General features: G+C 36.6%; 1 protein-coding gene across 12 annotated transcripts in view; it reads right to left on the bottom strand.

The window, feature by feature from the left end:
* Positions 1 to 12,450: 12,450 nt before the first annotated feature.
* Positions 12,451 to 18,179, bottom strand: part of Kcnc2 (potassium voltage-gated channel subfamily C member 2) — a 181,819-nt gene continuing 176,090 nt past the window's right edge. For 3 of the 12 annotated variants that reach the window (XM_055626026.1, XM_055626029.1, XM_055626027.1), the window contains exon 5: positions 14,727 to 15,658. In XM_055626026.1, coding sequence (XP_055482001.1) covers positions 15,522 to 15,658 — 137 coding nt within the window. In that variant the 3' untranslated portion in view covers positions 14,727 to 15,521. Of the gene's footprint in view, positions 13,545 to 14,694; positions 15,659 to 16,097; positions 16,794 to 18,179 lie in introns of those variants that run through there. The other 9 variants (XM_055626036.1, XM_055626038.1, XM_055626030.1 and 6 more) reach the window with 8 other exon arrangements.

The raw sequence follows: 18,179 nt of genomic DNA, 5'->3' as shown, positions 1-18,179 counted from the left end.
TAAAATGATTACAGTAAATGATTTATTTTCTTTAAAGACATTTGGAAATATGTTTCAAGAGTCATCCCCAAATATTGCTCCATGGCATATACTACAAATAAAGTCAATTCCGAGGAAATGTTGCAAGTTGCTAAACTATAACAATTGTTTGTAAAAAAAAAAAATCAATGATATCATAATAATTAGAATCACATAAATTCACATAAGTTGAGCAGAATGCTGAGCACATTATTGCACTAAATATATCACTCATATCAAGACAATTATATACTTTATATACATGAAAAATTGTAAGGTATTATAAGTTCCAACAGCCTACTAATTTTTATGCGATCTATAGTTCATACTGCTTTCCCAAAGTCATATAGCTAGCAGAAGATAGGATTAAAATCTCAGTTTAAATTTCCTTTGAATCTAAAACCTATTTTCTTTGACATGGTTAAATCTACAAAACATAATCAGAAACAAGTACTTGAGTTAGCTGAAGGAGAAGACACTAGGGGAGACCAAGAATGTGATTACTGGCCCTAGGAACTAACTGTGGCATTGCTATAGAAAAATGTTAAAGAAATATATGATGTTTTTAAAATAATAGCCGTAGAATCAGTGGCAAGATCAATTACATTACACTGGCATTAGTGGATGAAAGAATTGATTCCAATATAAGAGAAGGATCAAGAGATCCAAAGATGGCAACAAAAGCTGTGCTTACTACATTCCAGACATTTCATTAGGTCCTAGAGATGATGAAAAAAAGAAATCAAGAATGAGTTCACCCTTGACCCTGGATAGGTAAAGAGTCAAATCATCAAATGCCTTGAATGGTTAAGGTTTAAAAAGCTTGTGGATTTTTCCCTCTGAGGTTTATAGATAAGCAAGGAGGGGACAACACAAGATATAAACTTTATAAAAATCAACCTGAGCAACTAACAGCTCAGTTCAACAAGTATTTATTAAACATCTTCTGTGACCCAGGAAGAATGTCAGGCAGAAGAGGTCGTGATGAGCAAAAGCACGACTGGTTAAAATCTTTTATCAAGTTTCCTGACAGTCAAGTAAAAAATAGAAGAAAAAAAAGAAAAGAAAAAGAAAAAGATGAGCTGCAACAACAACGGTTTTAGAAAAAGGGGGCAGAAATATTTCAAAACAGAAAGCAACTGATTTTAGTGATTTTCACAGATAATGTTTATGATATTATTAAAGGTTCTTAACGATCTTTTTCAAATTAAAGTAGCTTGCAAATTGTTGTAATTCCTCTCCACCCTGTTCAATCTCTGAAGATCCTGAGAGCTGATCATTCAGGATTTTCCACAACTTACGTTGTCAAGGAAATGCCAAAAGAACAAGTGGCACCTAATCAGTTAATTGAACAAGGAAGACTTTCTTCAAGATTATTACAATAGATTCAAACTACAGCAACAGGGAGAAAGATTGGACTCTTAGAAAGAGAAAATAAGGCAGATGTAGGTCCTGCTATGAGTTGGTGGAAAAGTATTAGGTAATCTTTTGAGTTCGGTCAATGTCTTATTTAGTGTTTCTATTGGTGTGAAGAGACACCATGACCATGACAACTCTTATAAGGAAAACACTAATTTGGAGGCTAGCTTACAGTTCAGTGGTTTAGGCCATTACCATGGAAAGCACACAGGCAGACATGGTGCTAGAGAGGTACCTAAGAGTTTTACATCTGGAGCAGCAGGCAGAAGAAAGAAAGAGTGACACTGAGCCTGGCTTGAGAGCTGAAACCTCAAAGCCCATCCCTGTGACACGTTTCCTCCGTCAAGGCCACATCTCCAATAATGCCACTTTTTATGAGTCTATGGGGGCCATCTTCATTCAAACTACCACAGTCAGTGTGGGTGACTCATCTGCTTTTGATAACTGACTCTCTGAAGTTGGTTCTTATGTCCTCACAGAAATGGGAAGACCAGAGCTCTAAATTTCTAAATGACAATATGCAGCAAGGACTCTCATACTGTTCATGAAAAAGAAACCTGAGTTGTAAACCTGGAAAGACATTGGAAGAAGATGTTTTAACTAGGCGGCAACAAAAGTAATGGTCTAAGGAAAAGGACATTAAAGGTAAGGAAATCATGAAATTTGCAGGTAAATGGTGGGACCTGGAAAGGATCATCCTGAGTGAGTTGTCCCAGAAGCAAAAAGACACTCACGGTATATACTCACTCATATAAACATACAACATAGGATAAACTCGCTAAAATCTGTACATCTAAACAAACTAAGCAAAAGAGAGGACCCTAACTAAAAATGCTCAATCCCCATCCTGAAAGGCAAAGAGGATGGACATCAGAAGAAGAAGAAAACAGGAAACAACCTAGGAACCTGCTACAGAGGACCTCTGAAAGCCAGAAGAAGAAAACAGGAAACAACCTCGGAACCTGCCACAGAGGGCCTCTGAAAGCCTCTGCCATGCAGACTGTCAAAGCAGATGCTGAGCCTGATGGCAAACTGACGGCAGAGTGAATGGAATTTTATATAAGAAGTGGGAAATAGTAAGAGCTGGAGAGGACAGGAACTCCACAAGGAGAGCAACAGAACAAGAAAATTTGAACACAGGGAACTTCCCAGAGACTCATACTCCAACCAAGGACTATTCGTGGAGATAACCTAGAACCCTAACAATGCAGCCACTTCTGATGAGAACTGATAGACTAAGATCAGAAAGAAGGAGAGGAGGACCTCCCCTATCAGTGGACTTGGGGAGGGGCATGCATGCAGAAAGGAGAGGAGGGTGGGACCAGGAGGGGAGGAGGGAGGGACTTATGGGGGGATATAAAATGAATAAAGTGTAATTAATAAAAGTTAAAAAAAATGGAAAAAAAAAGGTCTGTAGTCAAAAGAAGCCTAAGGTTTTCTCAAGGTGAGAAGAAAGATCAGGCCATGTTCATGACAGCTGTCATTTGGAAGCCTAACATTTGTTATCATGGAGAGAATACTATTAATTTTTCCAAAATTACATGTCCTTAGCTATTCTAAGAAGTATTAAAAATTAACTTAGATAAATAACATTTTAAAAGTTGATTTACATAGACAATAATTCATCAACTACACATTGCCAAAATTAATGCTATTCAGGGTTCAAAAGGAGACCTTCAGGGCACATCTATATGATACTAATGGACACAAAAGAAATCATTTGATTAATTAAAGGGAAATACCCAGGTTTAAGATTGTTAAAGTCTGCTTAGAGATTAGTAGTCAGTTCTTGACTAAATTTCATTTTCCTATTATATCACAGTTCACACTGAGTTCAGCTTTGGTCTGCCCATGTAAGTTTGTGAAAATGTTTTGTTCTTCTAGATTTAAATAAGATCTGAATCTGTGTAAACACATTTAATATTAAAAAGAATAATATTTTAAATGTTTAGTGTCATTAGTTGACTTTGAAAGCATATAACACATAAATGTAGAGAAAATTTACAAGCAAAGTAAGTTTCTTTGTCAAAATCAATGAGGAAAGCCAAGTATTTAGATGAAATTTATCTAAGTTTGCAATGTAGAAAATGTAAAATAATTGATGGTCCTTTCTCCAATCTCTCTGTTATGTATTAACTTTTTTTCCCATGGAAAAGATCACTCTAGAATTCAATGCTGAGTTCACTCTAAGATGGTCCACTAAACATAATTGTCTTTCCTGTCTCACTCTCAGCCTATCTTCTTTACATCACACTAAACGACACTGCTTCAGGCAGTGTTGTGTCTGCTGCATAATTCTATTGTTTTCCCCTGTTTTTATATGTCTGTCCTCCCTATTTCTCATCCAAGAAATAGACTTCCAAAGACTGTAATTGTTGCATTAAGTTTCTATATTTTGAGTCTAAACATCATTGATCAGTCATTACTGCCCAAGCATACAGCTCTGATAGGACCTTTTATGACACACATAAAAGTGCTCAAAGCAAAATGGTAATTTTTCTAATTCTAAAAAAGCTGAGAAAGTATGCATGATAAAGTTAATTTTAGGAGTTTCTAATAACACATATATTACCAAATCTCTTAAGTATGATTATAGAAAGTTCCCTTTTTCTTTAACTGACAGTCCCGTTCTTAGAGTGGATTTCAGAGGTAAGATAAAATAAAATAAGGTAAACATAGTTTTTAAATTGCCAAATGATAAAGTTATAGTTTTTATTAATTTCTATTACCATTTGACTGTGTATTGATTAAAAGGACTATTTTTAGAGAGAAAGAGTCTGGTTGTGGCTAGTAATTTAACATATTTACAGCTTCAACTCAAAGCGACATTTTAAAAAGTGGCTCACATTCATTGTGCATGACTCCCAGTAAAGACAATGAATTAAAGGGAGCTATAGTTGTGCTAATCTGGTAAGAGAATAATTTTCAAAACAGTTTTGTTGTCTGGAGATGCAGGTCAATGAAAGAATATGTGTTTAATATGCAAAAAACCCAGAGTTCGTTCTTCGGCACCGCACATGCACTCCAAAAGGTGGAACCCAAATACACTCATGGCGTGTGATCCAGGAGCTTTGCTCTTTGGCAGCTACCCAAATAAGCAGAAATATATATGCACACAAGACTACACATGAAGAGACATTCACTCTTATTCATCATTGCTAAAGCTTGGAGTAATCCTGTTCAAGGATAAACCATTGTTCATCAGTCAAAGTAGGGGTTTGTGGAAGTGAGGCAATTGATGTTTTGGCACAGGTCTGTCTTTCAGTGGTCTCTGGGGGCTTCTCATCTCATTTGGATAGGCATAGTCAGCAGCTGACAGAATTCCTGCATTTGTTTTCTGGAGTGTAGGGTGGGAACTATTGTGTGGAGAAAAACTAAGTGGAAGTCATTAGAACTGCTAGTAAAACAAGGGGCTATGCTCAGCTTCTGAAGGGATTGCTATTGGACTGACTGGTGATATATATATATATATATATATATATATATATATATATATATATATATATATATATATATATATATATATATGTTCTTATACATAGTATTATATATATGAAACAACAATTAAGAAAAGGAAATAGATTTGAAAGTGAGCAAAAGAGTGTACATTGGAGAGCTTGGAGGGAGGAAAAGAAGAAAATTGTGTAACTGTATTATAATCTCAATAATTAAAAACATTAAAAAGAATGTGAAATATTCTTACCATATTTCCATTCAACTAGTTTATTTTAACCTATGCAAAAAAAAAATGGGTGGTGGAAAATGACAATGAATTCTCATAAACTTACTGAGGTAGGGATTGTAATTGAGGCTGCTCTCTAAGATTGTTTTTTTTTTTTTTTTCCTTTTTTGCTTGAGCAAATTAGCACATGTGGAATTCAGCTATTTTCTGACAAACTCCCACCCCTGCTCATATTAAGAGCAGTTTGCTTTCACCTGGCAAGGCCAGTCATCTGCCTTGGCCTCTGGAGTGCTTCAGACTCCAAGACTTTTGCCACAATTTTGTCATAAACTCAATCACCTTTCTCTTCTGCAAGATATAACTTCTGTTCATAATGTCAGTAGTATTATACTGATTTGACCTAGTGAGCAAGAAGTAGCTACTGCTACACTGGAATATTTGCTAAGGCATTTTATTTATTTATTTTTTTATTTTTCTTCTTAGTTACAATTTGTTAACTCTGTGTCCCAGCAGTATCCCGCTCCCTCATTCCCTCCCCCTCCCCAACTCCCTCCCTGGTCTCCTCCCTGCCCCTTTCCAAGTCCACTGATAGGGGAGGACCTCCTCCCCTTTCATTTGACCCTGTTTTATCAGGTATCTTCAAGGCTGGCTGCAAAGTCCTCCTCTGTGGCCTAACAGGACTGCTCTTCCCCTGGGGAGGGGGAGGTCAAAGAGCCTGCCCTTGAGATCCTGTTAGAAATAGTCCTTGTTCCCCTTGCTTTGGAAAACTACTTGGTTACTGAGCTACCACGGGCCACATCCGAGCAGAAGTTCTAGGTTATATCCATAGATGGTCCTTGGTTGAGTGTCAGTCTCAGAAAAGGCCCTGTGCCCGGATATAATTGGTACTTGTAGAGCTCCTATCCTTTCCATATCATACTAACTCCCCTTCTTTCATATGATTCCCTGCACTCTGCCATGGTTTGGTTATGAGTCTTAGTGTCTGCTTTGAAACACTGCTAGGTAGAGTCTTTCAGATGCCTTTTGCGGTAGACTCCTGTCATACATTCCAGAAGGAGAAAGACAAACTTGGTATATACTCGCTTATATAGACCTACAAGATATGATAAACATAATGAAATCTACACACCTAAAGAAGATAATCAAGTAAGTGGACATGGGTGAAGATGATCAATCCTCATTTAGAAAGACAAATGGGATGTGCTAAGGCATTTTTTTTTTTAAATCGGAAAATAGAAAATTATCCAACAAACCTTGAGTCATTCTAGAGATTCAGTGGTATGGAACATATCAAGATATTTCATCCAAGATGAAGTATATTTTATTACCTCTGTTGCTCCCACCCCCCCCCCCAAAAAAAACATAAATGAGCCACAGCACTAATAAACCTCTGGATTTTAGAGGCAGCATATAACTGATAGGGATGTCTTATTCTTCCTTATTTGTAGCATGGTTCATAAAGCTGATAGCTTTATGTGGAACCTCGTGAAAGAGAAGACACTGGAACAAGTCCAGACTATTTCGCAAGCTGCGATGACAGATAGGTTATATAATAGAATGGACACGATTGTGCTTAGAGTGTTAGTGACCTTTAAGGATGCTGTTTTTGGAACCTACCAGTAACCATAGGTAAATTATTGCAAGAACTCTAGGTATTTTATAGATGAGTGCTCTCCTTTTAAGAAACAGATCTTAGCCTGTTTTGCCCTGTACTAAGCCCTCACCGTCATGCCATTTTTTGACAGTTAATTTCTAATGTCAATGTGATCATATTTGAAATAACCTAGGAGACACACTTCTGGATATGTCATGAGAGAAATTTCAGATTCATTTCAGTGGAGAAGGAAGACCTACCATGCATCTAATAAGTGCAAATAGAAAAAAAAAATCGATGCCGGACTTAAACCTTCCCCGATGAACTGGGACATAATCCAATGTACTATTGTCTCAAACTGAAATAAAATTTTTACTGAGAAAGACAGAGGAGTGCCAGCATTCACCTCCTTCTGTTTCCTGACTGCTGATATGGTCTGGAAGGCTACCTTACATGTCCACCTCACACCTTCTCTACTGTAAGAAATTTTATCTTCTCAAACCATGTACTGAAGTAAACCTTTTGTTGCCCGAGTTAGTTTTTTAAGGCATTTTGTCATAATAACAAATGAAATAACTAATACAGCCACCACACCGTTGTGCAAACTTACCTGAAAATGTGAACTGAGTGTTGACACACCAACCTATTGATTTGGAAATGCAACATACTTCACTAATGAATGGAGTTGGTATATAAAATTTTGGCTCTCAATGGTCCCTGAAAGCCAAGGATCACACTCGGTAACATCAGTGTTAGCGGACTGTTATAAATTCCTTTTTCCTCCTAGGCAACACTTATGAGAATTTTTCTATGATTAGTTGGCAGTGTAAGAGAAGATTTTGGCATAGCTTTTTTGATTATTCAATATCATGTTTTGGCATAGCCTGAAAGTGGACAGCTGTGGTATCTGGGCATTTTTTTTTCTAGTACACACCTTAAATGTAAAAGTAAATAAAAAAATCTTCTCAGTGGGCATACATGGCACAGTGAATATATTATTTATTTTTTCCTGGAAAGACCTATAGCCAGACATGTACTGCATTGTGTATATGGCAAATAATCTCACAAGATATTAATAAACTTTGAAATAGCATTTTTGGAAAATTGGTGGCAAGGAAATTGGTAGACATCTATGAGTGTGCATTATACATTTTGAACAAGAAAAATGTGGACATTTGTACCTGGCATAAATGTTCAACAAAGAGTAATCACAAAAAGAAAATAATTGGCAGTTCAAAGAATCACCTAATATATTAGATTTTTCCTTCAGCTACCAATGCCATTATTGTTATGGTGGTAACAATTTAGGTTATAAATCAACAAGTTCAACAAAGCAAACACCTTGATACTCACCAAGACTGACCGGCTGCAGCCATTGCTGCAGGCTCACTTTTCCAGTGGCAGACACTGACCCTCAACTGCTGGTGCGGCATCATCTCCTCAGAGGAGATGGTCAGACAGCTATCTGGTGTCAAGCTGAATTTTCATCATCCTTGTTGCAGTGCTTTATTCTAACTGAAACATACAGGCACTCTGGATACAGATTTACCATCTTTGAATGGAGTGCTCTTACCCACAGGACATCTGTACACTGATACAACCCCTATCTACAGGCTTCTGCCACAGAGCTCACCTATCTTGCCATGACCACAACCATCCACAAGCAATTGCCCTCCCTGTAAGAGTTGTGAATGACATTTTGAATGCTCATTTATAGCACCGTTGGGGTGGCAGCAAGTTGCAGGTTTTCTCAGAAGGCTGTCTATATACTCTGAAACTACACCAAATTTGTTTCAGCTCAGGACCATGATTCATAGATCCAAAAGTAAAGAGGATAAAACGTGTGTGACATCATTAACTCCTACAAATAGTGGCCCAATAGGAAAATTTGTGCTTTCTTATCACCCCTTGTTCTCCTTAAGGAAACACCATACATCTACGGAAGCCCTAGACTCCAAAAATACTGTTCAATCCCTTTGAGTTCTTCATTCTTGTTAATGAAAAGACAAAGAAGAATGTTAGTATATTAGCAAGGGTGACTTATTCTGAAGATCAAGGGAAGTTTTCTGGAACAACTCAGAGGGCATCTCAGAGTTACTGTGTCTGATGACTAACTTTAATGGCAAATACAAGCTCTCAGTCCTACAGGGCTGCGAATGCTCTAATTCTTTAAGAAATGAAAGTTCGTGTCACCCTACAAGAATCTTCAAATGAAAGTGGAATATTTTAGTCACACAGGAATTCAGAGGGTATATGTGAGGGATTAGGTCCTGAAAACCACCTCCCAGAAGCAAAATCCATGAATGTTCTAGTTTGTTATATCGAAAAACATAGGCTCTTCATGATCTTAGCATATATTCCCCTACGTATTAGATAATCTTTAAATTATATAATTAATATAATATAAATGCTCTATAGGTAGTCGCTAGACTGTTATTTAGTGAACCGTTCCAAAAAAAAGTGTGTGCATAATTAGCAATGAAACAATTTTTTTTCTTAAAAACTTTCTATGTATAGTTGGTTGAATTTTCAGATGTGGAACAATAGGGAATACAATTCATAGTGCTAGTCAGAATTATGATCTTGTTATCATGATTATTTGAATGATAGGCATAGCTTCAAGATTTACTTCTGGGTTAAAGGTGACAAATTGAACATGGCAGGGGTTGTTGTTGTTATTTGGTTTGCTTTGGTTTCTAGGTGTTCACAGTCAAGCCCAAGGCCTTGTACATGCTGTGTAAGTGTTGTATAGGACTGTTAGATCCCACACCCCATGGGATAGACGTCTAGCTCTAGGTTGCATATGTCATTTCACTGGACCGGTATTCTGACTAAACATTATTTCTGGATGTGTCTCTGGTGATATTTATGGAAGAGATTAACATTTACATCAGTAGGCTGAGTAGAGCAGATTGCCCTCCCCAATGTGGGTGGGCATCATCCAATCTGTTGAGTGACTGGATGGAATAAAGTAGTGGAGAAAGGAAAGCTCTGATCTTCTGGATGAATGTTTGAGCTGCCAGCTGACCTTCTGATGTACCTGGACTTGGACCTATACTACCAGCTCTGAGGCCTTAGGCTGCTCTGAAACTACAGTTCCATTCTTCAGTGGTCAGGCCTGCAAATTTAAACTAACTGAGTTCTGTTTCAGGCCTTCTGACTCACAGAGGAAATATACCACCACCTCCAGCATGCAAATACCAGACTGAGAATTCTAAGCCTCCCTAGTTCCATGAGCCAATGTCCTAAAATAAATCTCTTTGTGTGTGTGTGTGTTTTGTTGGTACTGTTTTTCTGGAAATGGCAGTCTATTGCAAGCTCCTCTAATAAGAGAAGAAACTGTGTTACATATAAAGAATGGAGAATTAAAAAGAAATGAGTTACCAAGTGTCCTACTTTATTTCTCTGTTGCTGTGATGAAATACTCACCAAAACCAGCTTAAGAGGTTTCATCTTAATTCTTCCACGTCATAGTCCAAATGGAAGGAAGATACAGCATGGACTCTAGACAGGATCTGAAGCAGAGGCCATGGAGGAATGCTGCTCCCCATGGCTGCTTTCTTATATAACTCAGGAACAGCTTCCCAGAGGTGCTTCCTCCCACAGTCACCTGACCCACCCTACACCATCATTAATTCAAATATTGCCCTCACTCATAAGCCTATGGCCCAACATGATGGAGGCCTTTCCTGATTTGCAGTTTCCTCTTTCCAGGTGACACTAGTTTGTGTCACAGTGACAAAAAGTCAAGCAGCAAATCAAGTCATGAAAAGATAGGTGACTTTCAGCGTGTATTACTGAATTAAAGAAGCTTCCTCTGAAAACAGAACTGACTGAACAAAGGATCTTCAGGCCACGAAATGGTTCTGTGTGGTAGCATGAAGGAACATACAGAGCACTATGCATCTTCAGACATGTGAATATGATGCATATATTTGAATATAGGATGCACAGTAGCTATGGCGGACTCTAGTGTGAACCATGGTCTTTACGTGATAATGGCCCTGAAGCACATGGGTTGTTCATAATGCCAGGGAACACGTGTGCACTCAAGTAAGAAGCCACAGTAACTCAGTGCCTTATGCCATAGAAAAAAAAAATTATTTTTATAATAATGTATGATAGGTTATCTGGAATTATGAATGATGGTGCCCCTATACTTTGAAAATATTAATGCAATGTTCAGATCACATATTCTGTCATTAGCCACATTCACGTGATAATGAAAGGGCAGAGTAAATGTTATAATAGTAATTCAACCATTTGGTTTTAGAAAACAATGAATATATATGTGTGTATTTATATATAAATATCAGCAAAAGAGGTTTAAGGAATGAGAGAGAATTTTATATATACACTAATCTCACTGAACCCATGATAAAGGATATTAATATATATCTATCATTTAATGATAGTTAAATGTTAGCAGTTTCATTTTGACAGTGAAAATTGAAAAATTTCAAGTGACATATTTTAATCAAATTCAGCTTAGAAGGATTTCGATATTTAAATTGATTCATAAGTCTAAATGTTTTCAAGCAGATTGTAAGTTCTCCAGAGTCTTTCTAAGACATGTTTACTGGAAGCCATCCTTAACTGGCTGATTATTTATTTATTTTCATATTTCATATATATGTGTATGTGCCATAGTACATATACAGAAGCCAGCGAACACTGAGTTCTAGGTCAGTACTCCTTCCACTGTATACGTCTGAGGCTTTAAACTCAGATCGTCAGTCTAGATAGCCAGGACTTTTACCCTCTGAGACATCTCACTGGTTCCCACTTGTGATTTATTTTAAAAATAAGATGAATATCTTGACTCTTCACTCATAATGACTTATTCCTGTTTTGTAAATAAAAATCGGTGATAATTGCTACTGATAGAAGTTTTCTCTGTATTACATGGCGTTCTTTTTCAAAGCAAGTCTTCCCTCTGAATAACATTGTTAATAACATGTAATTCCACTTGTAAAAACCCCTTTACTAAGCTCAACTTGTTAATAGTCTCTTAGTCATTACCACTGCACCGCTTTAGAGACAGAAAATCATGTGCTGATACATTATTTAAAAAAAAAGGTTAGATATTCTCACATTCTTTTCTGCCTCAATACTTTTTTTCTGCCTTTCCTTTTCTCTTCTACCTTTGATGGTGTTATAGAATTGTGTGTGGTAAATTTATTCACGTTGCTGCAAGTATGAGTGGAATGCCAGCTATGTAGACCATGTGTGGGAAGCAGAGATCCAAAGACAGAAGGCATGTTTTAAAGTAGCATATACACCAAGAGGTTCAGTAAATATTTAAAATGTAGGAAACTACTGTGAGGACAATTGTGGCAAAAAAAAAAATGTAAATGAACAGTTGTGCCTCTCTTAAAATATTTGCCCCCACAACAGTGGCAACTGAGAAATGTAAGTGAAATTTTAGTATTAATCATAAAATTGCCTATAAATATTGAGTGTCATGGTAATAAGTAATTCTACACTCTTTCATGAGAGAAATTTAAACAGGGGAAACAAGAAAACATAAAGAAATGGCAAACATTAGCTCTGTTTCTAAGATTTGAATGAAAATGAGAGCTTAAGTATTTCAAAAGAACTTCATTCCCAGCTTCTTTTGAATGTGAGAGTGTGGTGCTGTGGAGCCATGAAGCATAACAATAGCAAAGCCTGTTGAAATAGTAACACACAAAGAAAGGAGCCCAGAGAAGGAAATGAATAATTTAATCAGATAGGATTCAAGTTTATCCCCAGTTCATTTGCCTTTTATTCTTCATTTCAGTTAGTAACATGTCCATTGGTTTATCACCAAGGTTAGGCATGCACCTTGAGATGGTCACAAAAGGTACACGATACAGGGGTTTGTAATTAGGATATATAGTATATTCAGAATCCCAGGGGAACTAATAGTCTGGAAATATTGATTAAGCAAGATGAAAAACTCTTATACAGTTTTAACTATAGCAGTTTTAAAGACAAATGCACATTTCATTAGCCACAAAGCTCACCAAAAAAGGAATTAATTGAAGAATATCTCTTTTATGCAAAATAGACATTTTAGGATATAATTTGATAATATTCTACTATATACTGACATTTTCCTTGATCATTTAATAAAAAAATATTCTCATTGCCAGAATTTATATCTTTTTTTAATATTTATAATTGAGGTAACAAGGACAAAATACTTGAACTATGAATACTGTTGATGAATTTCTCTTAGATAGTAACAGCTTTCCAGAACTAAATAAAGACACGACTAAAAAACAGTCAGATTTATATGTAGACTCTAAAAGTTTACAACATAGTTGACAAGCTGATATATAAGGAGTTTGCAAGAAAGTGAGGCAATCAGTGTTTCTGGATCCAACACAAAATGTACAAATAAGAGATATGAAACACACCTATACTACATCGAATTTACTGCCTTCTGTCATTCACAGCAAAAACCACCGTGAGCCTGAGAGGAGCCATTCAGAGCCTTGTGGGCAATTATGTGAAGCTTCCCAGATGTTGCCCGAGAATGTGGCCTCCTGTGCTAGGAGACTGGTGAGAGGGGTTGACCCATGCGCACGTTGGTATTTACAGTTGTTTCATGGACACTGATCAGTTGACAAGCAGAAAGTTTCCACAGCAAGCACCATTTCAGTTCCCGCCACTGTTCCGTTATAAGCTGTAAACGCCTCGTGGAGATGGAGGACCTCTCTTCTGAGAGCAAACCGGTCACATCAGGCACATTCAGTAGCAGAGTTTCCAGTGCAGTCTTTGATATGGCTAAATCTCATTGTCCCTTTGCAGCAGTCAAAAATCCATGATAAATTCTGTACAACACTGCAGTCAATAACAGCAGCACCAGACAGCATATTAATTCCTTACCACAAATCTTTGAGTATTTATAGCATTCTATGAGTGGTGTTATCAAAAGAATCAAAGTATCTCTAAATCTTGGATATTTACGTCTGGGTAAAGCACTGTTGTACAAGATCTCTGACATGCATCTCATGCTCTAGGGCTTGGGAATGGAAACTAGCACATGTCTTTAGCCAATAACAAAAGTGACAAATGCCTTCCTATCAAAAATAAACAGGAAAATTAGGAATTCATCAACAATCTTAAGGACTAATGCATCAAAAGTTTTGTCTATGCTACAATTACATTATGGCATTTTTCTTCCCTCCTATACCCAAAATATCAGACACACTATTGCTATGGCATTTGGTAGGGGTGTGTAAACAGACTATCTTCTCTCCAGACTGCAAAAAAGCTCCCTAGGGGTGTTTGTTGGAATGTGGTGATAAAGGCTGGTTGCTAGGTAGTAGAAACCAACATTGCAGTAGGCAACCAAGTCCTATGGAGAAATTGCTGCTTTAGTCCTGCTCATCAAAAAAAAAAAAAAAAAAAAAAAAAAAAAAAAAAAAAAAAAAAAAAAAGAAAAAAGAAAGAAAGAAAAGTGGGAGGAGGTTCACAGTGCCTATTACTTTAGGTAGTCTACAGAGCATCATTAATTTTATATACAAAGCAGAAAGGCTGCTCCAAGTAGCAAAGAAGACAGGAGGCAGGAGGTAGGGAGATCAGTACTAAGTTTAAAGAGTCTATCAGGGCATATCTACCCTCTATAGAGACAGATGGCATACACAGTTAAGACAGGGCACTAAGGCAGACAGACGGAAACAACACACAGGACAAAGCACCTGATTAAACACTGCCTGAAAAATCTGATTAGTCCTTTGATGCAAATTTTAAGGCTAGTCGAAAAAACCACAACAACAAAAAAGCCTTCGGTGAACATCAGTGACCTTTGATGTTCACACAAATTAATAAATACAAATAAAGACGCAGAAAAAAAAACAGAGCTTCAGGTAATATTTGGCACTCTAAAGCTGAAAAATAATAACAAATTCTAGGATTTATAGGGAGGGAAATGGCTCTAGTACCAAGCAGCAATTCTTGGCTAAACAATGCAAGCTTGGCTAACAGTTACCTTTCTCTCATGTTTTGTGCCTTCCCCAAGTCATTAAGTAAGAGATCTGGCCTCGGCTTGCGTGTAACCAGTAATGACAACCTCTTTGCAGTTATCTGTGTGTACAAACAACCAAAAACATTCAGAACACCAATACAGCATTTTTTTTTTTAAGAAAAATAAGTCAATTGAGAAATTAAGGTATTTAAAACAAATATTTCTATCAAAGTAGAGGGGGGAAATACCGAGGGGAAAGGCGCCCCTCCCTGCCCCACAATTCAACATACAGAACAGGCGACCAGTGCTTTCATATTGTCAGGATGGTTTGAAGCGAGTACAAGTGTCCTGAGCCATCCGGTCCCAGGACTCTACAACATTGTATTCAGGTGATACAGACAAGATGGTCCATGCAAATGAGCTGACCAAAGTCATGTCGTTTTCGATCTAGATAGGATCCCAGATTTCTTCCGAATGGTTTGGAGTCACGAGAAATGAAGGTCCACGAGAAGTGAAGTGGTTGGCATTTAGAAGCACACTATTTAGGTATATCTCCCTGAAGGTATGGTTATGCTTCCATGTACTGGCCAATATCTGACACTATTGGTCATTGTATTGCAGAAGGAAATTGGGGCAATTCCTATATTGAGTAGTAGCGCTACTTTAGAACATCTTTAAAGCCAGGATAAGATGTTTTCGCTACTCAGTAGGATTTCTGACTTCAAATAATAACATCATGCAGGATCTATACTGTATTAATGGAGCCTGGGGAAACTCTATACTTAATTGTTTCCATTACAGGGTAAACAGTACTTGTATTGATAGAATTTAGCCGATTGATGCAGTTTGGTTTACAAGATAGATGGGATGGGAGATCGAGAGCGCCTCAGAGGACACGGAGAGTTGTAAGGGGATGTTACTGGAGAGAGTCTCAGAGCATTGCCTGCCAAGCCCGCTATGTTGTTTAAGCTTCGGGATTTTTCATATCCTTTTATGAAAAAATGCATAGACATCAGTTGAATTCACCAGAAAATAGACAGAGACAAACAATACTGTGCAGGGAAATCCAAAGTGCTATTTTTGCGCTAAAACGATTTGCAAAGAATTTAACATTGAGACAATTCATATATCTAAAATGTAAAACTCCCTTTATTTGTCATTCTGGAAAGATTAAACCAGCTATCACAAACTATACCTACAATATTTCAGAAATATTTATGTCTAGATTAGAGTTATTATTGATATAATCTGGGCATAGAGACTACAAATACTTTTTTTTTAAATAGGCAAAGAAAAAAAAAATCCCATTAATACAATTAAAGACTCAACACTCTTAAATTTCAGCATGTATTTCTGAAAATTAAAAAAATATATGAGCTATTTTTTAATTTCAGTATTATTAACTAATGAAACATGCTTAAATTGTAGTGCACACTTGTTTCCAAAATACTTATTTTTTTTCCTTTTGAGGTTTACTAGTTTAAAGGAGTGATTCATATAATAATGACATTTGGTGCCATTATCCAGGTGATAGAGGATGGAAAGCACATTACCAGCCCCATAGGAAATGAAATAAAATTACATAAAAGGGAAGCAAATGAAATGTAAACTGAGCCATAATTTCAGTGAAATAAATCTGAATTTCATGTAGGCAGATGACTTCATCTCTTTCCCTCACCCTCCAGGAATTGAGGCAAAATTTATTTTAATCCAAAATTTTCTACCTGATCTATTGTTGGCGATACCCATGTACATAGATAATAAAACAGCTTCTCAGGAACATTAGCTTGGTTGTTGTCCTTAATCACTCAGCCAGTATCCCTTCCTGTGACCTTTGGAGGGAGTCACATGTTGTAGCATTTTCAAGAGAATACTAGAGGCAGTTGAATGAGTTGAGGGGCTTCTCCTATAAAGTGTGGCATGAAGTGGAAAGACAGTTAGTTGAATGAAAGTGGACAGCTTTGGAAAAAATGTTCTGGTAGTTCCACGGAACAGTTACAGGGTGGGAAATGAACCTCCTGGAGGGCAACCAAGATTGAGTAAGTGCACACAGTTCCAATGAGCTTCTTGTCCTGTGTCTCCTCTAGACTGTGGAACACTCTCCGTGGGTTCTACTGTGCTCGCTGATTGCGGGACAAAGACAAAAGAAAGAGTCCTTTGTAACTGCCTCAACTTCTTTTTATTGGGACTGAAGCAATTTCTTTCTCTTCTTATCTGACACAGGGAAGGCCAGGACATATATGTATCAAGACAGACTCCATAACAACTTTGTAATCAGCTAAAACTGAATGAAACAGGACAGAAGAGTAATGGCCACTCCCTGTCCACATGCACACACACTCACTCACTTCTAAGTGATTTTGCAAATAGACATTTCACCATCCGTTAATTATAATAGCATTTGTGGGGATTATTCTATATTGAATAAACATTTACTTGCCTCTGTTCTGTTAGTATTCTTTATTATAAATCATGGGGCAGGGTGTGTTTTGATTCCACGCTGCTAGAAGATGTGAGAGTTAATAGGAGGATGCTGTCTTTTTTTTTTTAATTGCAAGTAATTTATTCTTAGAAATCACAATCATGGTAACTTTGTTCTTACTGCTCTTCTATAGGTGACTGAAAATATAACTTGGAAAATTATAGAGAAAGTGATTTTCCTATGCAGTTGACATTGATTATGTTACCTAAAAATATAAAGTATATTATAAACATCAATGAATGTTAATTGCTCCAGTGAACCTATCAAAAAGGAGTTTATACTCCAAGCTCCACAAATAACTTTCAGACATGTAATGATCTGTTAGATAATTTGATTTTAATCAATCAGTGCTAGATGAATCTTGATTGCTATTCTAAATGTTAATTGTTCTTCTAAATTATAGATTTTAAGAGAGTATTTCTTATTTTGTCTACAGGTCTTTTATTTTGAATATTAGTAATTTAATATAATTTGAAAAAATCTTTCATTTAGCAACAAGGATTTAACTAGTAAAATTATGTGTTCTTATATATTTTTAGTTTTTACCTATTTTACATATTGCTAATTAGAAATTTTGATACTTTTGTTGCTTAATCAAGTTTTTCTGAGAGTGACTGAAAACATTACTAAAGATTTAATACACAATCTAAGCTATTTATGAAAATAAACAAAGGTAAACCTATTTAGAGAACATCTGGAGAACTTGTGCTTTATTCGGGAGCATGTGCTTGTTTGGTCAATGTCAACACGACTGCACATGTACATGCATGAAGGCTCTACTTTGGCACTATGCTTTTCCAGAGCAGTTGCAAGGACACATAAAGGTTTCAAATCTTGGGAAATTACTCTTTAAATGAATCCTGCATTCCCTTAATGCATTATGGAATATTTTCATACTTATACGTAAAATGAGAAAAATAGGGATCCAGTAATATTTTAAGTTCATCCAGAGAGAATTTTTAGAACTTTGAAATAAAATTAATAGAAAAAAAATCAACTTAAAAATTGAATAGACCCTAAAGAAAGT

Source organism: Psammomys obesus, unplaced genomic scaffold, assembly GCF_907164565.1.
Source record: "Psammomys obesus unplaced genomic scaffold, mPsaObe1.curated_primary_1811, whole genome shotgun sequence".
NCBI classification, from domain to species: Eukaryota; Metazoa; Chordata; class Mammalia; order Rodentia; family Muridae; genus Psammomys; species Psammomys obesus.
Note: the sequence above shows the minus strand (reverse complement) of the source record. Positions and strands in the feature narration are given on the sequence as shown.